Genomic DNA, 23,111 nt, shown 5'->3' on the forward strand with positions numbered 1-23,111 from the left:
TTTTTCCCCCCATGGTTGCACATGAGTGGAATTGATGCAAAGTACTCCTTTTACATTATGTATGAGAAGGTTTGCGACACCCTGAATAAAATAAAATAAAATAAAACAATCTGAGGCTTCTTAACTGTTTCAAAAAATAAAATTGCAGTAAGTGAACATAAAAAAAAAACCCAACTCCATAGATTTCTACCACATCTCTAGAATGTACTTTAGCTATAATTATGACCTTGAGTAAGGGGCGAGCAGTGAGTTGGCCAAGTTTGTTGAGGACACCAATTTTTTTCAGGGTGGTCAGACAAAAAGGGATTGCAAAAGAGCTCCAGAAAGATCTTTCCAAACTGGGTAACAAGGGATCTTGGGTTCATGGTGAGCCTTTTTAGTTTAGGGGGGAAAAGGTGAGAAAGGCGGGCATGGTAGAGGTATATAAACTTTTGTGTACCTTGGGTTACAGACGCTTCGGGTTGCATTTTTTCAGGTTATGGACCACCGAAACCCGGAAGTACCAGAATGGGCTACTTCCGGGTTTTGGTGGTCGCACATGCGCCAAAGTGCTAAATCGTGCTTTGCATGTGCACAGAAGTGCCAAATCACAACCCGCATGTGCGCAGATGCGCAGACACGGATTGTGAATGCGGCGGGTTGCAAACGTGCATTCCACACGGATCACATTCACAACCTGAGCGTCCACTGTACTTCTTCACACAGTGAAGTTAAATTATGGAAATTCACAGCCATGTGATGTGATGATGGCTACCAACTTGGACACATTAAAAGGAGATTAGACAAATTCATGGAGGAAAATGCTCTAAATGGCTACTAGTCACAATAGCCACACACTACCCCAAGTATTAGTCTTTGAATACTTGTTGCTGGGGATGATATGTCAGAGAACACGACTGTGCTCGTATCCTGCTTGAAGGATTCCCATAGGCATCTGGTAGGCCACTGTTGGATGTTGGACCAGGAGGACCTCTGGGTCTGATCTAGAAAGGCTCTTGCATTCCTAATGTGGAGATTTGGACATATTTCTTTTCAGTGCTGCTTTGCTACACTTGAGGCGAGTTTCTTCATCATTTGTATTCCCCAAAAAGCAATGCAGAGTGAAAACAACACCTGTAGTATATGAGAGAGAGAGAGAGAGAGAGAGAGAGAGAGAGAGAGAGAGAGAACTCCATTTCAATATTTTTTTATTATATATTAAACCAAGGAATAGAATAAGGCATGCTGTCAAATTATTGTTGACATTTCCATTCCACCTTAAGGAGCAGACGTGTGGAATTGTTGTGTGTCACATGTCTGTTTACATTTCAGCACAGTATGCTGGGAACTTCCATTGTGTATAGCTTTTGTTTTTAGCTGTTCTGAGACGACGAGAGAGACACACGGCATGCTTCTTTGTCCTGATTTATGATTAACAAATCTGTAGTTGTAGTATGCTTCCACAAGCCTCACGCCTATTCTGTGTGCACAGTTCGATCTGTTGATAGTCTGCCCTGGTTCAGAAGCCCAGGTCACTGATTTATGTCGGAGCAGAGGTGATGGTCTTTGCAGCGGGACGGCTGGAAGGGAACAGCCCAACCAGGGCTAGCCAGCTGGCCTCCCACTAGACATAATTGTTTATTATGTTAGACTAAAAGTTTTTAAGCAGAGACTGAAAGTCCACCTATGATGGCTGCTGCAGTATCAGCAGAGGTTTCTACTAGAACAGTCTCCCCCAACCTTCATCCTCCAGACGTTTTGTATGACATCTCCCATCAGCTCCAACCAGCGTTGGACATGATGGTAAGACATGATGGAAGTTGCAGTTGAAAACATCATCAGGTTGGAGAAGGCTGCACTAGATGACCTTTGAGATGCCTTCCAACTCTAACATGCAGCAGTCAGCTGGAAGGGCCCGTAGAGCACAGCAAAATGAAGGGGCCACTTCTGCAATCCAGTGAGTTCCTACTCTCTCTCAGTTGCAGAAGTGCCACTCCTATTTCACTGCAAAGGTGGAAAAATTTCCATGCGCACACACTTCAACACACAATTTTCTGTGCTTGCCTTTATCCAGAGAAAGGCTAGGTGAAAAAAACCCCAAAGCTGTTCATGGTGCTTAAATCTCTTTATGTAGCTATAATTGCATGTGCTCCTGCAACTATTTATCAAAGAAAGATCACACCGCATTTCTGAAATATGCATTAAATATAAGGCGGTTTTAAATATAGGCTTCATTTTAAAAAGAACATTTCTACAATGGTGCCGAAACCACAGTGTTCTTTAAGGGGAGTAATGACTGGATGATGGTGGTCCTAAGGCACAACTGTGGGTTGTTAAATCCCAAGAAGTGTTCTCAGTTGATAGCTATTATTATATGAAGGGGAAATCCTTTAAAAGTGTGCATTTCCCCCCCCCCGCCGCCCCAAATGTGGTGATGCAAAATAATTTCCATCTTTATTGTGTGTTTCTAAATGCCATGAGCATTTAGAGGGGGAGTGTATTAAATAAAAGAATGAGATGCCTTGTGTCACGGAATCTGTTTGATTTTCATTTAAAAAGGAAAACAAAAGCACGTCGTATTCAAAGCCGAGCACATTCAAGGTTTTATGTCTTCAGTACAGAAGGCATGATACACTAGTAATGAGTCAAGATCATACTGCAAAGTAAGATTTGCTTTCCAGTTTCTAAGATGGATTCTGGGTCTAATTTAGCATGACAATCCCGAAGAAACTTGACAGCAGAGTCAGGAGAAAGGGTGATGGAATGCACACATCCACCCATCGCTCATGCCTTCGTAACCTCAAGACTGCCCTTCAAGGTTGGTTAGTGAGCTGCAGCTGAAGCAGAACACAACCACTAACCCCTTGGAACGGAATAGGCTGCTGGAGTGTATTATGCACATGCCCCTGATCAACACTGATTTTGCAGGCTCGATTTGAAGTACTGGTTTTGGCTCACACAGCTTTCCATAGCTTGGCCCAACAAGCACTCAATCCTCTGCCACATGTGTTGTTCAAAACAGGGCAGCCTGTGTCTGGAATCAAGTTTTGGTTAAATCATGGACTTAGTGGGCAACCTGGGATAATTTATACATATTAATTGGCTCCTGCACTACGTTCCCAACCTAATAGTTAAGAGCCTCTATGAATGCTCTGTTATCAGTGATAGAGCACGTTTTGCCCATCCCAGGTTCAATCTCAGGGGCTGGGAATGACTCCTGTCTGAAACCCTAAGAACCAATGCCAGCCGCTGTAGGCCTGTCTTCCCCAACCTGGTGTGTGCCAGATCTTGTTGGAATACAACACCCATCATACCTGGTATCATACCTAAAGTTTGCAGAAGAAAAGAAGAATCTGCAGAAAAACCCTAAAGATGGAAACTCAACACAGGCCTATGGTATCTCCAAATATCTTAGTGTGCATACATGTTCATACAGAAGATGTTTGTTGAGGAGTGCCAATGCTCAGGCAAAGCTACTACACACATAGGGAATTCTAAAAAATGTCAGCCCTGCTGTCATATTCTAGTCACGCAGAGCTGTCACCAATATTACAATGAATGGGGGAAGCCCTTGATACCTCAGAACTCTGTGTGAGCACAGAAGCACCAGCAAAGTTCTGAATCAGGCTGGCAATGCAGAAATAGCCATAACAAATATCCCTGATGTGCAATAAACCTGCCCCCTTCACTCTATACTTGGATGCGGGTGGCGCTGTGGGTTAAACCACAGACCCTAGGACTTGCCGATCAGAAGGTCAGCAGTTCGAATCCCTGCAATGGGGGAAGGTTCCGTTGCTCGGTCCCTGCTCCTGCCAACCTAGCAGTTCGAAAGCATGTCAAAGTGCAAGTAGATAAATAGGTACCGCTCTGGCGGGAAGGTAAACGGTGTTTCCGTGTGCTGCTCTGCTTTGCCAGAAGCGGCTTAGTCATGCTGGCCACATGACCCGGAAGCTGTACGCCGGCTCCCTCGGCCAATTAAGCAAAATGAGCGCCGCAACCCCAGAGTCAGCCACGACTGGACCTAATGGTCAGGGGTCCCTTTACCTTTACCTTTCACTCTATACTAGCACGAATAGTTCTTTCAAATGAACCGAAGCTATTTATAGTAGTACATAGTTTGTAACCAGTTCATAGTCTGTAGCTGCCTACAGTCACTGTGCACTTAAAACTAATGGCTGAATACACACAGCCTTAGTTATCACAAAAGTCTCTTATCCCTAAAACCAAACTTCAAGGAGGGGGGAAATAAAAGGAGACTCTTATTCCTGCAGTGTTAAACACTGCCCTCTGGTGGTCCAGGAAAAGATGAACTAGCTAACACTTTCCTATGAACTGTAAAATATAGCTTCTCCACTATTTTCATTAAGGCACGAGCTCTTACATAACACACAAGGACAAAATGCTCTCTACCTGAACACATGTTCTAACAGCATAAAAATCTGCCAACCATTTGATTTGATTCCAAGCTCTAGCATAGTTTAAACAGGGAAAATCTGTTCAATGTCATAATGTGGGATGGGGAAACAAGGCTTCTTATATCACCTACAGTTTAGAAATAGGTGGACGCTAATATGTGTTAGCAGCAATAAACCCCAAACTCTGCTTCTTGTGAAGCTATTTTATCTTTCAGAAAGGTGACCTTAATATGCAATTCACGTTTCAACTTTTTGCATGTTTTGACACTGCTATCAAATACATTTAAATACAATTACATCAATAGTAACTGGCTATCACACTGGCTATTGCTATCACAGCCTTCAATGAGAAAACATACACACTACCATGGAATACACAGAATCCAACAACATATTTTCTTCTCATTTTTTGGCACCTGTCAGCAATATCAGCAATATAGTCCAATGGCAAACATATTTAATGTGAAAAATCATTAATGTACTATGTATTGAACAAAAAACACCCTTAGCTACAATTTTGAGACCATTAACCTGTGTTCTATTGCAATGGATTTTTCAAGGTTGATACAAAAGTCTAAGTAAAGAAGGCATTGCCATCCCTTAGTGCCCCAACCTATAACCCACTTAAAGGACGATACATCTGTGCTAGAAAGGAAATCATATTAGATGAAAATCGGAAGATGTCAGCAGTCAAAAATATCCACAGTATAGCTGGACATCAAAATTGAGTCAGGACATTTTGGTGCAGGAAATTATCCAACAGTTTCTGGGGAAAGGGGTCACAATAAATAGCAGCATTGGAAAGTCCGTCCCCTCTCCCTGCATTCTTTATTCATTTCTTTTTGTGGAGTTCCTATGTTGGCAGAATAGCCACCATTTTGTACCCCCCCCCAGTGCCTCTGAAGCAGCATTGTTCCAGGGCATTGTGAAGAAAATGGTGGCAAGCACACACACAAAATGCAGAATACAGTGGTACCTCGGGTTACATACGCTTCAGGTTACATACGCTTCAGGTTACAGACTCCGCTAACCCAAAAATAGTGCTTCAGGTTAAGAACTTTGCTTCAGGGTGAGAACAGAAATCGTGCTCCGGCGGCGCAGCAGCAGCAGGAGGCCCCATTAGCTAAAGTGGTGCTTCAGGTTAAGAACAGTTTCAGGTTATGAACAGACCTCTGGAACGAAATAAGTACTTAACCCGAGGTACCACTGGATTTAGAAAAGTGTTCATCTTCCGAGGAAGCAGGTTTTCAAAAGATTTCTCAGAAGATTATCTTTCTGATAAATTTCAGCTCATCTCTTGAAGCTGGCCAGCTATTGGTGTTTGTTGTGGTAGCTGCATTGGTGAATTCAACAGCTATGGGATAGCACCTTATTAAAATGTGATACTTTGTAAAGAGGTGACTTTACAAGCGTAATAAGAGCCTTGCTGGATCAGGCCCATCTCTCCCCGCATCCTGTTCTCACGTTGGCCAACCTATTGGAAACAATGAACCAGAGTAACACAGAGACAAGCCAACTGCAGTTTTTGCCTGAAACAAATTATATAAATAAGAGGGGTGGTTTGAAATTAGTATGCTGATCCCTTCTTTTTCTCGTGATACATTTGCATCCCTACCCACTAGCTTAAAATGATCAATCTGCCCCCCCCCCCATTCCCTGTTTAAATTATAACCAAACTGAACCAAACACAGCTCTCCGCCCCCGCCCCCCCAAGCATATAGTTGTATCCTGGCAAAGCTTGTTATTGTTTTGCTTCTATGTCAAAGGGATGCCTGAAGTCTCAACAATTGTTAACCTCTCCCATGGTGTGCTAACAAGAGGTCAGATGCTCACATGTGTGTTGCAGCTTGGGGAATTGCTCTCGGTGTTCTGCCAGGGAAAGGGACCGCCCGAATGCTTTCTCTCATAAGTTCTAAGCCATAAACTGCATCCTACTTGACGAGCTGTGCCAAAAGTGGACCCAAGGGTACGCAGAGACTTGGCTGATGGGAAAAATGAGTGCTTCCTATGGAAGCTACAGCTGTGTTCCTGAGAGAGGGAGAGAGGAGAGGGAGAGAAAACAGGCAGATGCCGGAATCCCACCCCCCACCCCACTTTCCGTTTTTTGACTACCTGTTCTGGCAAGAGTTCCAATAAAGGGCAAAGAAAACACCAGGCGCCCAGCTGCTTTAAATAAGCCTTGAAAACACAGGTAATGGTTGCATAAACATGGGGGGGAGTGAAAAGTATCCCCCCCCAGCACTTAAAGCTATTGTTTAAAAAGGTGTAAGTATGAACAAACATTCCCATTCTGAAGCAGAAATTTTACGACCAGGCTAAAGCCTTTGATTATAAAATCAGGCCCAATTCACACTAATAAGCATTTAAGAGCTGCTTGAAATCTCAGTAATGTTGAAACAGTTCCAATTTGTGAGGAGCTGCAGTGGCGTAGTGTGGGGGGTGCAGGGGGGGCCGGCCGCACGGGGCGCAACATCTGGGGGTTAGGGTTAGGGGGCGCAAATCCACAGGTTAGGGGGCGCAAATTACTTGCCTTGCCCCGGGTGCTGACAACCCACCATACGCCACTGAGGAGCTGTGTCTATAGCCGTCTACCATGCAGATCCACTGCTTGCCAAACTCTTTCACCATACACTGTAAACCACTCACTGCAAAGCATAACAACAAAGACAGCTGGACAAGTGACTTCTTGAAATTACCCACCCTATTTGTGTGTAGAGAGATGGGAAGACAGAGATCAGTCCACTAAATTCATACAGGGGAGAAGAAATTCTCCAACATTTTATTGATGGAGCAGAGCACTCAGCACAGTCAATAGGACAACTAGTTTCTTATTTCTTAAGGTGTTTTTTTTTCTGCCGCTACAACAAGCAACAGCAAAAATATATTCTTAGAAATTTCAATAAATTGAAACTAGTTCTATCAATGAATGTGGTTGGAAACCACATTTGCAAAATCAGTGCATTCACGTCAAGTATTGACAGCGGTTGGGCTCAACATTCAGAGCCCGCCTCAATACCATATGAAGGAATCACCACAGCTGCTTATCTTTCCTCTTCAAAATTCTGACTCAACCAGGAAAGATCTTATGTTATCTAAATAAACATCAAGCCATTTTTTTAAAAAAATGTCTAGTATTCAGGTCATGGATGCTTTAGCTTAAATTCCTTCATTGCTGGTTGTTGGACAAGATGACCCATGCGGTCCCTCCCAACTCTATAATTCTGGGATTCTAGGGTGCAGGATCAAAACATAGGAGATGGGATGTAACTCAGTGGTAGAGTATATGCTATCTTTGCAGAAGGTCCCATGCCTTATTTCTGGCATCTGTACCAAAAAAAGGTTATCTGTTAGGGTTGGTGGGCAAAGACATATACTACATATGAAAAAAACCACAATCTTTTTATATGCAACAACAGCTGCCAGGGTAGTAATTGCCACTAAATGGAAATCTCAGGACACACCAACAAAGGAAGAGTAGATTTGTAAATTAAGTGAGTATATAGAATTGGCAAAATTAACTTCAATTATAAGGTATCAATCAAATCAAAAGTTAAGAATAGAGTGGAAGTATTTCGAAGATTATATGTCAAAATATTGCTCTAAAAATGACATGTTAATAGGCTTAGAATAAAAAATGTAAGCAATAACAAAACCAATAAAGAAAGAAGGAAAAATCAGAATGTAACAATTTATTATAGAATGCAAGGGAAAAAGGTAGAAAGAAATATAAAGAAGTCGAATTGCTGTGGAGGGAAGTAGAGGATGGATGTGGGTGTTATGGCTATCGGGTGGTTGCTCGAGAGCAATCAGGCAAGATGCCTCACTGGTCTGTTCTAAAGCTTTATTAGTGGTGCTAAAAACCTTTACAATGCAGAGCGCCTCTATTCCATGTCTTGCTCATTCACTACCAGAATCTGAGAGTGGGCAGTCCTTAAATCTTCCCCAGCAGAGTAGTCTCTTGACCCCAAGTCTACGCCTCCCTTCTCTGCATGAAAGCCTACTGCGCAAGGAAGGCTTGGGTAACGGGGGACCTCCCTCCTCCCCACTTTGCTCAGGCAAGGTGCCCTGGCACCGCCTTGCATCCTCCGAGCCCTGCATCTCCTCCCCACTAGAGGCATGGCTTCCTTCCTCTGCTGAGGAAGTGCTGCTTCCCACGATCTTTGGGGGCTCTCTGTAATCCATCCGCCTTTCCCCCTGAGCCGATGGCAGTTCCCTGACAGTGGGTTTTATAATTAAGTGTATAATTAAGTAGTTGTTGTTATTTAGATATTATATTTTATGTGAGGGAATCATTGGGAATTTTGGTTATTATGTATATATGTTAAGTTTCAATAAAGATCTTTTTTTGGGGGGGGAAGGTTAAGCATCGGGCAATGTCAATGATCTCTGTGGGATACCCGGATAGCTGTTGTCAGTCAAAGCAATTAGCTCTGCTCACTATAGTACTGCTTTGTATGTTAACGAAAAGTACATTTGAGATAAGACCCTTTTCTGTTCTTTTCAGTCCATAACTGATTTGCAGCAGTTACAAACAATTCTTGGTTTTAAAAGCATTATTGATACCAATTTAGAACATTTATTAACATGCAGGTACATTTTCATAAACACAAGTACGGCTACTCCTCTGTCACCTATGCTTACGGAAATGATATTGTTTATTGGTGTTTTTTGTTTAAAAAACAAGTATGTTTGTTTTTGAAGAATTTTAAAACACTCGAATTTCTTTTAAGTGGCTGTGTACAATAAATGCATGAAGATGTAATTTGAACCACTTCAATGCCACATTATAATTAATCCATACAATGGTAACACAAGTATCAATAGAAGAATTATGAGATTTTTTGTCTCATAGATTAAAATAAATTTCATTACTACTTGAGACTTGCAAGTCCCGTAACTTCTAAGCATATACCACTAATCAATGTTACATATAAAAAGGTGCTTATACATAAATAATTTCTTCACTTTTTATATATTTTATTTTAAAAACATCTTGATATGATTTTATTTTTTGCAATGTTTTTTAACCTGTGTATGGGTGGGATTGAGCCCAGACCAAAATTCCATGCAAAAGGCTGTGTGTGTGAGAGAGAGGGTGTGTTGAGTGGGAAGTAGCTTGGACCAAAAACATCATGAAACAATAAATAAATCTGAGCCAGTGGCTGGGGGTGGGAGAGAAAACTCATACAGAATTCCAGAAAAATACTATTGTTCATGAACTATTTCTGAACAAAATTTTCATGTGTAAAAAAGCTAAGTTTGGAATAGATCGGTTTTATGTTTGTTAGGGCTCTGCTACTGCTGAACCAGGCACAAGGTTCATCTCCATATCTACTTTAGCAAACAACTTAAGCCTGTTACAGTCCAAGTACCTGTAGGCTATGAACAATGATGTTCTGCTAAAAGGTGCCCTGTGTAAGTGCATGAATGCTAAAGTGTGCATACAGAGTGTGGGGTGGCCATTTCCCCCTTCCCACAGAAGGTTGGCCAATGGTGAATGTAGTAGGCCGAAAAAAGGTTAGGCACTGCAACTCTTGTGTATTTGAAGATGGTGCCTAGCACTGAGCAACGCAGAACTGAGACGGCAGAATGTCATCTGCAATAGCAATCTCAACTGCAGATTTAAATTGTTCATAACTTGGAATACCTCTTAATAAAGAGATTGCCTGCCTGCTCACTTAGTGAACTTAGCAGCTGGAAGTAGCAGAGACGAGTATGAGATCAGCTCATTCCCTATTGCTTTCAAGGCCAAATATTTTACGAAGGATTCTGAAAAGGAAGCACAATGCCCCCTCATGATGCTTCATAAAAAAATGGTGTTACAAAGGAAACACAGCCTAGCCTCAGTCTGCAACCACAATACAAAACCTTTGAGATCTAAAGGTAAGTATTGTGGCAAAAGAGATAAAACACATACTTCATAGCATCAGTTTGGGGGGGGAGAGACATTTAGTATGCCAGAACTATCACTCTAGCATACTATTCTTTGGGATCTCACTTAAATACTTTTCCTGCATAGGAAATTAAAGTCCGTATCTACTCTATGTATCACACAACATTTCTTATTTGTTAGCAAACTAATGAGGTAACACAATTGAAAGAAACCACTAGAAGTAAGTCTGATATGCCAATTAAAAACAACAACCCTTCATTGGCAGGGAAGCTGCACACACTGGTGTGCCCTTCTTAGTGGTGAAGGCAGGGACACACTTTTAAATTTACTCATGAGAAAAGCCCCACTGAACACTTGCATAGGACTGCACTGTGAAGTACTACTCTACAATGAAAGCCAACAAACCAAATGGCCAGAAGCAAAAACAGGTCATGAAAAGGACAGAAAGGAACACACAGTATAAGGAAACAGAAATATGTAAAGAAAGATAATCAAATCACAAAGATAACATTGCATGAGCAAGAGGACACAGATAAAGAGAAAAAGAAAAACACGCCTTAAAAAATAGTATTGGCAGTTGAGTAAGTGCAGTTGATAAACAGAAAGAGGGCGAAATGTATGAAGCACAGGGTTTTCCAACTGACATCAAGCTGAAAATTATTCATGATGCCAGTTTTCAAGAAAAGTTGGTTTTAAATCTTTGTTTTCATTACAATTATTTATATTTACCATATATGACATTAATATTTGGTGGTATTCTTGATATAAAGATGATTCCTATTGGTCTTCAGCATAACTTGGCAACAGACATAACCAATCACAACCATTTAAGGTGAGTTCATAGAGCATGAGTAAATGTGGGGTCCTCCTAACATGTTTTTTGTTCTGCACCCACCAAATTGTTTGGCTACTATTGCATAAATTACTACATTCATTCTGCTAGGGGAAAGGGGTTAAATTTAATACAGCTGGACAGCTGAACAGCTGCTTTCATGATTTAAATAAAAACAAGCTGAAATCCTTGCTGTCAAATGGGTGATATATGACTTGTAATGGGATGTTTCCAACCTTTTCTTCCATATGGCTGCCTATGTTAGGAAATGCACACAGCCTACAGTCCAGCCAGGTTCCCAGAAAACATCTGGCTCTCATTCCTACTCTGTTAGTTCCAAAGTTGCCTCCCACAAACATAAAATGATTCATAGGGCAACATCCCTTTGCTTCAGGATCCAATTAGGATGCTTCATTGATAATTTTATCATGTGCCACAACTAGAGATACGGGAAAATGGAACACATTCAAAAAAGTGCTCTCCACAATACAGCTGATTCGGTGTTATCTACATATGATAAAATTAGTATTTCAGGCAATACTTTTGCAGCTGATTTGGAAAGAAGGCTTTTCTTTTGTTTTAGCTAACAATCTTTTTTTATTTTTTTCAGTATTCTCTCATTTTATAATAAATTTGTTCCGCAACGGAAAGAAAGAAAACAGAGCACAGTATATATTTTTCAACAGTAGTAGCATCAATAGATGCTAAGTCCATTGCAATTTGTACCAAATTACGCATTTAATTTTCACAACACACTTTGAATAATGATACTTTGAAAGACATGAACACTAACAGTCCAAGGTAGACTCTGCTCTGATCACCACTTGTGCTGGAACTGCAGGGCAGAAGAAGCAAATGCTCTGGCCTATGCTATTGGCCAGGAGATCAAGGGTCACTGAGAGGTTGCAATTCCTGCCTCAGAAGAAGAAACAGAACTTGAGATCAGATTCTTTAAAAGACCACATTCTCCCATACAAGCCTGCCTGGGTTTTAAGATTTTGAAAGACACCAGTCAGTCATTTTATTTTTGTTTGTACAGTGGTACCTTGGATCACATACGCTTCAGGTTACATACACTTCAGGTTACAGACTCTGCTAACCCAGAAATTGTACCTCAGGTTAAGAACTTTGCTTCAGGATGAGAACAGAAATAGTGCTCCGGCTGCGCAGCGGCAGCAGGAGGCCCCATTAGCTAAAGCGGTGCTTCAGGTTAAGTACTGTTTCGGGTTAAGAACGGACCTCCAGAACAAATTAAGTACTTAACCCGAGGTACCACTGTATACCACTCTTCATCTGAAGAGCAAACGGTGGTTCACAACATATAAAATACTAAATGAAAACGAAAACTACATAATAAAACAAACCAGTAACTTCCCTCCCACAAACACATTCAAAAGGCCATACATTGCTTAATCAGCCAAAGGCTGGTTATAAAGAAATGTTTTTGCCTGGTGCCTAAAGATACGCAAATATATGTGGGGAGTCACTGCAGAAAAGGCCCACCGCAGTGGAGGGGGCACACAAAGAAAGGCCTCAAGACGATGACTGCACTGGGGCAGTTTGCAGGGTCTAGGGGAGAGGTGGTCCCTGAGATATTGCGGCCCTAAGCTGTCATTTCCATAAGAGTCCCTTGCATATGTTCAGCTGAATGTGCAGAGGTTGGGAATCCTGCCTGCAACATAGCCTCATTCATGCCTAAATACATTCAATGAATACTCGGGCGGAAAAACTGAAAGGAGCTTATGCCACTTTGATTTCAGAAGAACTCGCTACCTCACTGTGATCCTAGTGAGGTTATGTATGACAGAACCAACCAGTCATTCAGACCGAAGTCTAAACCTGATCTCCTGTTCCTGGGCACCATTGATTAGGACTATTGCCAATTATCTGACTTGTGACTACAGCCTGAGCAGGCTGTCAACCACATGGCAGCTTCTGAGCCACATGTCCAAATCTTCCCATTCCCCAAGAACCACAAGACACAAGAACCTTGCAGATACCGTTTTGCCACTCCTACAGATCTAGCCCAGTGGTTTTATTCCCACACCACTCTCCTTCTAGTCAGCGCATTTGTTTGTGGCTCTTAGAGATGAAAAATGCATGATTGTATTGTGGTCATAGTGCACAAACACAAAAGGCATGCTTATAAAAAAAGTTATTTCATGATTCACATGTTCTTGAAATAACTGGTAGCTGCACTTCAGGGAACAGTGAAGTCATTCTGGCCATTGTTATAACTGTGCAGATAGGGCTGGGAGAGATTCCTGCCTGAAATCCTGAGAGCTGCTGCCAGTCAGTGTAGACAATATGGAGTTAGATAAGGCAGCTTCCTATGTTCTAACTACACATGGTTGCTGATGCTTGACTGATATCATGATAAGAGATATATATATATAATTTTAGCTGATTGAAAACTGCAAACAGTTCATTTTCCTTTGCATTTCTGTTCAGATGCTTCTTTCCCCAAAACTGAACCAAATGCTATCGTGCACCTTTCCTCAAAAAAAGTCACATTTGCAACAGCAATATCGTCTGACATCGCCAACATTTCTTTCTGAAACAGTACGTTGTTTGAGTACCTGTACTGCCATATTTAAAAGGTTCTTAATGGGTGAGAATCAAGGTAGTTTTTGAATGGATCGCATTATTTTGACAGGAATGGACATACCTCTCACAGGGTATACATGAAAAATGAATATCAAAGGTAGAACTTTGGATATAAACTATGGATTTATTTCATGCTCTGGTAGTAGCAATGAGCAGTTAAGTAGGTGGGTTTGTTTTTTCCCTACTGTAAAAGTCCACTTTAATAAGAAAAGGGGGCCCATTTATGAACTCAGTTATACAGTCACACACTCATTTCCTGTATTTATATTTCCAGTTTTCTTTCAAACATATGCCTTCTGAAATTTGTCTTTTAAAAGGATAAGCTGCTATTGAAACTTTGGGGGTTGAAAAAGTACACCTCCTCCAATGCACTTGCGAATTTCATTATATGCAAAAACAGTTTTTAGTTGCAAGGGCCAATATTTCAAGGAGGAAGTAAAGGAGAAGGGCAGCGGAAGGTAAAACCCTAGTTTATACTTTCTATGACCTATAAATCTGAATCTTACCCAGATGATAAACAACAATTATTCTCCTAAGGAAGAGGGAATGAAGTAGGTGGGAGGTTATACTGGTGTCAAGAGGAATCCTACAGAGACTGGGCTGAAAACATTTGCAAGAAATTGGCATAGCTACTCACATAGATTTATTTCCCTTGCTCTGCTTTTAAATAATGGTTCAAAGGTTCCCTTCACCCGCAGTTACCCCTTCCAATCCTCTGTTGCTTCAGACTTAAAACAGAAAATTCATTTAATCTCTAAAAGCAAAACTCTTTTAAAAGCCTGAAAGCTAATTTGAGCTAATCAAATTAAACAAAACCAGTGCCAGCCAGTAACCCATTCCTTCCAGTAAGGCCAAGGGCCAGTTCACATGACCCTCCTTTGCTGACAACAAATATACTTGTTTAGAAAACTGGGTTTAAATATGCTAAGAGAGTGTGCATACTTCATCATGAGCATGCAGCAGTGGCGTAGCATGGGTTGTCAGCACCCGGGGCAAGGCAAGTAATTTGCGCCCCCTAACCCGTGGATTTGCGCCCCCTAACCCGTGGATTTGTGCCCCCTAACCCTAACCCCCAGATGTTGCGCCCGGTGCAGCCAGCCCCCCTGCACCCCCCACGCTACGCCACTGGCATGCAGTGCTGAAATGGAGAACCTGTAGCCCTCCAGATGTTGTTGGAATACAACTCTCAGTATCACTGACCATTGGCCATGCTGGCTGATGCTGATGGACATTGGAGCAGAGGACCCCATCCCCAATATAGAGTGTGGATCCACCAAAAACCTTTCTGAAGTAGACTGAGTGGTAGCATCTGCTCAAATCAGGTCTGGGATTTGGGTTTAGCATGAAGTCATTTTGAGCCCAGGGAAATGGCATGTTGCTCACAAAGGTTGTTTGAATGGACATGGAACAACACTATCCTATAGCGTAGAAGAGTTCCTCCTGACCTATCACAGCTCCAAAATTTGTTCTAGTCAGTCTAGTCTTTCTATACGGGCTCAAATTCTTAGCGAGGAGAGAAACTGTTTCTTGCTTTCCCAGGACATTTTGTCACCGACACTTTCTCTCTTAATCTCATACACTTAGCTTCGTTGCAGTGATCCCTTAGACTTCAAGCTGGAGAAAACATAATTTATTTGGGGTGGATTTTAATACAGCTAGGAAGTGGAAATGAGAAATAGCTCCTGGATTATGTGTTCATCTGTCATCTTATAGATGCAGTCATCTCACAGTTACCCTGTTCATTTAGGGAAACCCTATGACAGAGCAGCTCGAACAGGATTTGGATTTCTGCTCATTCAAGATAACTGACATTTATTTTTCACCTGGCTGCTTGCCAAGGTCCATTTGTAGAATAATTCTGTAATCCATCTATTCCAGTGGCAAGGAATGATGTTGCATTCCTCCTGGTTTTTTTTTTTTTTTTTTTGCGCCTTTCATTTTAGTATGCATTAGAGATCTCTTCGGGGTAGTTTGATCCTTTCATTAAGAGATTTCCAGTATGCTTGGTGGGAGTTGTTCTGTGGATAATTGCCTACAACTGTGGCTGGCCTTTTGAGAGCTATCCAAGCAATCTTCTATTTGGGGAGCATTGGAGCAGTGTGGCATTTACAAGTGTGCTGTTTTAAAAGGATGTGTGCATCTGTACATAAGTGGCTCACCTGGAGGAATGGACCCGCAACCTAGCTTATTGAAAGGTGTGTTGCTGCCACTTTAATGAGAAGGAGAGAGCTAGGTCAGCAGGGAGATCAATGTGGTCTCCTCATGGCAGAGCCAATCAGGTGCTCCTATTGAAATACTTTATTGTCACTTGTACAACTTGTATACAATGAGATTACACGAGCACCCCCCACTCAGTGCTCTTAGTCTTAATTCGCCTCGTTTACTGATGCACACCCACTAAACCCGAAAGTCAGTTGCCCTGTTGTTATCTTTTCATTCAGCAGCCTAACAGCCCATGGATAGAAGCTGTTCTTTACCCTGTTGGTGCGACTAATCATGCTTCTATATCTTCTGCCTGAGGGCATGAGAACAAGAAAGTGCCAGCCAGGGTGTGAATCATCCCTGAAAATTTTCCTCACTCTCCTGAGGCAACGTTCTTCTGCTATTTCATCCAGTGGATTCACGGGACAACCCATAATATCTTGTATTCACCACCCTCTGTAGGCACTTCCTATCAGATGATGTCAAACCAGCATACCACACCATGATGCAGTATGAAAGGACACTTTCTATCGTTGACCGGTAGAAGGAGATCATCAGATGTTGATTGACATTGCCCTGCCCATCACCTAATCCCTGCCTCACCTAGTAAGCAGCAGTGACACACCTGCAGGGAAGCTAGGTGTTGCTGCTCTCCCTCACTGGGTGAGCCACTTCTGCATCTTTACATACCTGACTCACAGTGAATGCAGGCTATAAATCCAGGAGCTCCAGGTGTTGATGGACTCCTTCAGCCATCATGGCCAATGGTCGGAGACAATGAAAATTGTAGTTCAACATCTGGACGCCAACATGCTTCCTGTCCCTGCTATTAAATGTTAATTAGTTGATTGGTGAGAATGAGAGTTAATTTGCTTTGCTATTGTAATATCTTCAATACAAAAAGGTGACTATTCTGCAGTTGATGTTCCTGCTAATCACTCAACCTCCTGTTAAAGTAGATTGGGGGTAAGGCAGACAACGCAGCATAAATTTTAATCTTGGAATGAGTAGGAATCCTGTCTGTTTGTTTCTTTAAAGGGAAGGCAACATTTTCATCACTTAACATCGATAGGAATACAGCACAACCAATTGTGCAGGCAATAACTATAGCTAACCAGAGTTATACTTTCACGAGTAAGGGGCCTTTGCTGAATCACAGTATCTGTGAACAGGAGTGGCACTGTTCAGTGAGTGAGTTGAGCTGTGTACAAGAAAGAATGTGATAACCAAGGTTTATGTCTTGGCTATCATTAATCAACATACTCGGCAAGAGAACTAGTCCACCACGATTCCTCCTGGAAGGTCATGACGCTTAATGCCTCCTAGCATTCTGATACTCAGTACTTGTTAGGGCCATTTTAAAACAGACTAATATTTTTCTCCATACTTTTATCTCCCACAGTCAGAAAACCTGTTTATTTCTTGTTTCACTGAGGGCTCATCCACATTGCTACTTGTCCTGTGCCTAGGAAGCACAGGTCTGAGCAGTTTCAGAGCTTTGCCTATGCCCTGCCAATTTCCCATGAAAAACCTACTCTTTAGCACTAAATCACAACAAATAGCAATCCACAGAAAACCTGATCGATGTTTGTTCAAATTCAACCCTAAAGATCATGTTTCCCTGGGGGAAAACAGTGTGGCAAATGGAGTTGTGGATAAGCCCTAAGATATAAAAAGTATAAGACTATCCAAATTTGATATTTTAATGAGTAAATAGGGAACCACACTACCAAAACAATTCACTGTAGCCCTTGGACTGCTTCTGTTCAGAGCTCTAACCCATGATGAATTTATGAATTTTCATGCAGTGCTTCCAGACTACAGTCTGAGTTTTCCAAGCACAGTCAAGCGATATTTTATTGTAAGCTACGGAATAGTTTTTGTTCACAATTCCTTGCTTTTCAACACTCAGCAAAGAAACCTAACTGCAGTTCTTTGGATCATGGCCAACAAGTATGGCATATCTAAATTTTCCTGTTTAAAATACAGAAGAGAATATTCATTTAAAAAATGTTAACATTACATCTCATTTGTTATTTGGTCAGGACTAATTAATCAATCCATGAAAATGTTTATTCACAAATGCAAAAAGAGTCTTAAGTTGGAGCGGCTTTTCTTCAAAGACTATTTTGACGATTTCTACTTTTGATCAGTTCCAGTTGTATTATTAATGCTCATATGCATGTCTGATGTCTTTATGATTCACTTTTTCCACCCGCTCACTTTCAGGTAACTTGAAAACAGATGAGGTGAAATAAAGGCTATTCCTTGCAGAGCATCAGGATTCTGGAAATGTTCAGGATTGCTTTATTAATTAACTTGAAATCTTCGAGAGAATGGAGAATGTTCATATTGGGGATATAAGAGCCAACTGTACTTATTTGTTTGGCTTCACTGCCTAAAGATATATGGTCTGTAGGAAAGGGACTATGACAGAATCCATTCAGTTGTGTGGATAATATGTCAAGTAAAAATTTTAACTTTAACTTAAACAAAACAACAGAGAGAATTTGTAAACGACTGCATAAACTGTTTAAATTAAGGCCAAAAGTATCAGGTAATACGGCATCAACACACTTAACAGATTTTTGACTACTCAGTTTTTTGGACCAGCTCCCAGTTTAAAAAGTTGGATCAAACTCATCTTTACTTTGCCAAACTGATGGAAACTTTAAAAAAAGAAACGAAAAAGAAAGAAGAAAGAAAATTGAAGCTCAGTATAAATGGGAAGGAACAACTTGTTTAGTTGTTCAGAAAATTATTAAAATGTATGGACGCTGAAGAAGCTCCTCAACATTTTGGAGTAAGAAAATACAAAAGAAAAGAATTATAAAAACCACTGGAAAAAAGTTTTGGAATAGAGGAATGACATCTCAGCTTTACCATAAAGAAAACCATTTCCCCCCAGCACTATGAACATAAGAGCGGAAGGAGAACACTGATGGATCATGCCAAAGGCCCATGATGCTCCCATAGTGGCCAATAAGATGCCTTATGTAACCTAGCTCCAACTTGTTTAGGTTTCAAATGCTAAAAGCAAAACTTTAAACTGTACCTGGTACCATACTGGCAACCAGTGCATCTTCTCCAGCAGAGGTGTGGTTTATAAAAATATTACCGTAACTTATTGTTGCTGCTGGCATCTGTCTGTCTCAAGAGACAATGGAGTGTGCCTCTGGGGGTGAACCACAGAGCCTGCTGTGGCTGCAAAGACCGAATAACTCATAACTGCCACCTTCTGCATTGTTTTTACCATGCTAGCAGCACTGAAGTGACCTCTCCAGGTGCAAGCCTGGGCAGTGTGTATGGAGGTCCTGGGCTGCCCAGACGACAAGACCCGCCTCTCAGCCTTGCTGATGTGGCCCCAAAGGAAAGCAGAGCAATACATTTGGCAACAGCTTGGCTTCAGGAATTGCCAGAAGGAGGCGTACAAGACACCATCTAACCATCTTAGAGACACCACCCCAGTTTTTTCTTCTCTTGAAGATGTCCTGCAAGACAGCAGATATATTAACATACCACTAAAATAAACATGAAATGAAGGCTATCAATGGCTGCTAGCAACAATGGCTATGCTCTGCCTCTATGGTCAAGGCAGTGTGCTGCTGAATACTAGCTGCTGAAGAATGTAGGAAGGGAGGGTGTTCGTGAGCTTGGGTGCTGCTTCTGGGCTTCCCATAGGCTTCTGGTTAGCCACTGTGAAAACAGGATGCTGGAGTAAATGGGCCATTCGCCTGATGTAGAAGGCTCTTATGAACTGTAAATCAATTTGGGTTATTTGTGTTAAAATATTTATATTACATTCTTCAGTGAAATCCTCAGGTGTCTAACAGAATGAATAAAAACAATTTAGCAAAACTATCTAGTGACATGACTTGCCAAATCCTATCCTTAAGCCCTGAACCAGTCCTGAGCAAAATTTTAATTTCAGAATAGGTCTATGGCTTTAAAATACCCAAATTTAGATCTCTACATGCTGGCCACTTTTCCCAGCTTCTGTTGTTCTGAATGCTTTTAAGGGATATTGAAAGGGGACTGAGAACTAAGCCATTTAGACAAGAGGTGGCAAACATCTGTGGTCATTCCTTTTCTAACAGGAAAGGTCACATCCCACCCAGGGAGCAGAAGTGACCCTCGTAAAAAATGTAAGTGATCGCGCCTGACCTGCATTGTAAGTATGTTGCTCACCTCTGCTACTTAACCATAATGTGTGTTTCTTGTTAGGGAGCACACAGAGATTGCCCAGCGCCATACAGATATGAAGGCCAGTAGCAGTGCTAAAAGTCAGAAAGTGAAACTTGGAGAAATCAGTGTATTACCGCCTTATTGTACCAAATGTTTCACATTGAAAGAAAACAAGTAGATGTTAAATTATGTATTGGTTCACAGCTGTTGTTTTTTTAAAATTACACACACAACCAGACAACACTCTTCTGAAAAGGATTATAAACTTCTATACTAGTTATAGTTAGGACTGAGTATAATGCCCCCACTCTTTGTGGTACCATTCATTCCCTACAAAGGTAGGCATAAGGTATTGCAACTTTTTACCACTTTCAGGTGGTAGACGTTGAATGACTTTGAAGGGTGGTGCTTACTTTCAATGATGTGGCAATGGTGTTTTCCCCTTTCCTTTAAACTTTAAAAAAGCTAAGACACCAATCCATGGGGGCAACTATTTCACACACCCCTGAAGTGATGGACATGAGGCAGGAGTTGATAATGTAGGTGAGCTGCGCACAGGTGGGCTGCATGCAAGCTGCTGGCCAGCCCTGTGGAGCCTCCTTTTATTGACACAAATATGCAAACCAGGCAGATACATTTTGGGCTGTGACCTTTACACATCTTCCAGTTCCGAGATCGTGGGTTGGTACAAAGTTATTTTGGCACCTGTTTCCACCACGTCATTTTCCCCTTGCACAGTGTATGACAAAGGAGACAAAAGGTCTCAGAGACAAAGGTTACAGACAGGACACCACAGACTACTGAGACCGCAAAGGGTTAGACAGAGGCCACGATGTTCAGACTGCTGTGGCTTTGTCTGTGAGGGGGGGGTGCCCCGCACCCCAAGGTCACACGTGCAGGCAGACTGTGGCTGCCTGCGGGTGGGGAGTGTGCTCCCTCCAGACCCCACTCCCCACCCCACGATCATCCCTACACCCCCCGATAGAACAAACATTCTTGAGAAATGGTCTACAAGCTTCTCTACCACATAAATAATTTCAAGCCAATCACATCTACGGCCTGTCCAATTCAATAGCAGACATGAGGAACTGACTATTTCCCTTCTACTATATAGAAAACAGTTTTTGCTAAATCATACTGCTACAGTGTTCTCATTTTGTGTTCCATCTGCAATCCAACACCAAAGCCTAATCATCATTGGCCTTTGTTGAACCAAGATTATTTGAACAGCCATCATATGGTGACTACTAAAATCATTTACCCATGTGCTTTCTGGTTTTATTCACATGACAAACATCATACTACATATCCATCAGATGCCCTGCTTAAGGCCTCTCCCAGAGAACTTCTGTATTGTCACTTTGTACCTTTGCTAGCTAAGAGGAACTGCCTATGAGTTTGTGGGAAATAATTGCAAAAGGCCCTTATTGCAACAGATTATTTAGGTTCAGGGAGCAAAGGTGTCCAGGTTTGGGTAAAGCCCAAGCCAGAGATTGATCCTAACTTCAGGTCCCAGCATAAGTCTCAGCATAGGCAGGTGTGAAAACATGAGTAGAACCTCGGACAGCTCCAAGTGGAGCTCAGGAGAGCTCAGGCTAGGTCAAGCTGTATGTTAACACAAAGGAAGGCTGATGATGTAAATTGAAAATAGTAAATTGAAGTTCACAGAGGCTTAGTGTTGAGCTGAAACATTCAGCCTTTATGTTTTGGTATTTTGGGGAAGGATTGAGGTTGAGTGGAAGTGGAAGAAACCCCCAAAGATTTCAGGGCCAAGACAAAAGTTTTAAAATAATTTAGAAGAGGGGGGCTTACTATATAAACAAGAGATCAGTGAGAGTTACCATCTTTCCATCTGCCCCTCAGCTGGAGGCATGAAGGCTCCTACAAAAGTGTGTTTGTGTGTGACTCTGGCAGGTGTGTCTTATCCTTTATAAAGTCGATGCAGCAGTATTTTGGCAATAACAGAAAGCGCACAATGTCTCAATTTTTTAAAGAGATCCCCCAAATGGTATTTATTCTGGGTTGAGAGGGGGACCTTTTCCTTACCCTTTCAGTATTTTCTGGTGAATTCAGCTTAATGATATGATACGTGCTTAAAATTAGAACTGAACCCAATGTATTTGGTGTTTGCCTTTTATATTAAAAGTCATTTCAGGAGGCATTAATATTTTTTTCTGATGAGCAGCACTCTCCTGGGGGAGAGGGAAATCACTCTTAGCTGTGAAAATGCAACACCTCTCCATCTCTTAGCAAGACACATGACAGAAGCAGAGAATTATGCTATGCATGTGACCTTCACATCAGTTCATCTGCCACTTTCAAGGAGGTAAATATTTTCATCACTGTGCATGTGTCCTCCTGAAAGATCAATGAAATGACTCCCCTTTTTCATGGGTGTTTTGCAAAGATACACTCACTTTTTTGGCTCAGTCGTATCCCAAATCCATATGTGGGAATATAAAGGCCATACAAGTAGTAGTAAATTTAAAGCATCTGGCGACTTTGATTTGTCCTGTCCTAATTAAATCTTATTCAAATATCTGCATCCATCATAATGTGTGTTTCTCCTCACATTATTCCAGAAATTAATTCTTTTGCATCCAGATTTTATACACGTGCTGGAGCTTGATGTCAAATAAACATGGTTAATTTTTCTGACACCTATTTCAGTTCAATATGGTAAAGTTGAAAGACTTTGACATTTTTGAATATTCTTTTTATGCCATGTTGACAAGGGTTTGGGTTTCAAGTAGCTAAGATGGAGTCAGGTTTTAGTTATCAGAACTGAGGATGACTTCATCTATGGATCAAAAAAGACCACAAGGGGATTCTTGAAATATTAATTATTCAGAAGAATTGGTACAAGAGACTTGGTTAATGGGAAACATACCCTTCTGGGATCATTTCACATTGGAGAGCTATCCAGCTGTGGAGATTCACTCCCAGACTGAAAAACACTGAAAACTCTTATTGTTATCCTAAAACTGAACTGTGGAAG

The 23,111-nt window shown here is 41.5% G+C and overlaps 1 protein-coding gene across 1 annotated transcript in view; it reads right to left on the minus strand.

The window, feature by feature from the left end:
* Positions 1-626: 626 nt before the first annotated feature.
* AGMO (alkylglycerol monooxygenase) overlaps positions 627-23,111 on the minus strand; it is a 118,049-nt gene continuing 95,564 nt past the window's right edge. Inside the window, exon 13 of the mRNA XM_053410193.1 lies at positions 627-1,113. Within this exon, the coding sequence (XP_053266168.1) occupies positions 1,033-1,113 (81 nt within the window). The 3' untranslated portion in view covers positions 627-1,032. The remainder of the gene's footprint in view (positions 1,114-23,111) is intronic.

This window comes from Podarcis raffonei, chromosome 12, assembly GCF_027172205.1.
Source record: "Podarcis raffonei isolate rPodRaf1 chromosome 12, rPodRaf1.pri, whole genome shotgun sequence".
Taxonomy (NCBI): Eukaryota; Metazoa; Chordata; class Lepidosauria; order Squamata; family Lacertidae; genus Podarcis; species Podarcis raffonei.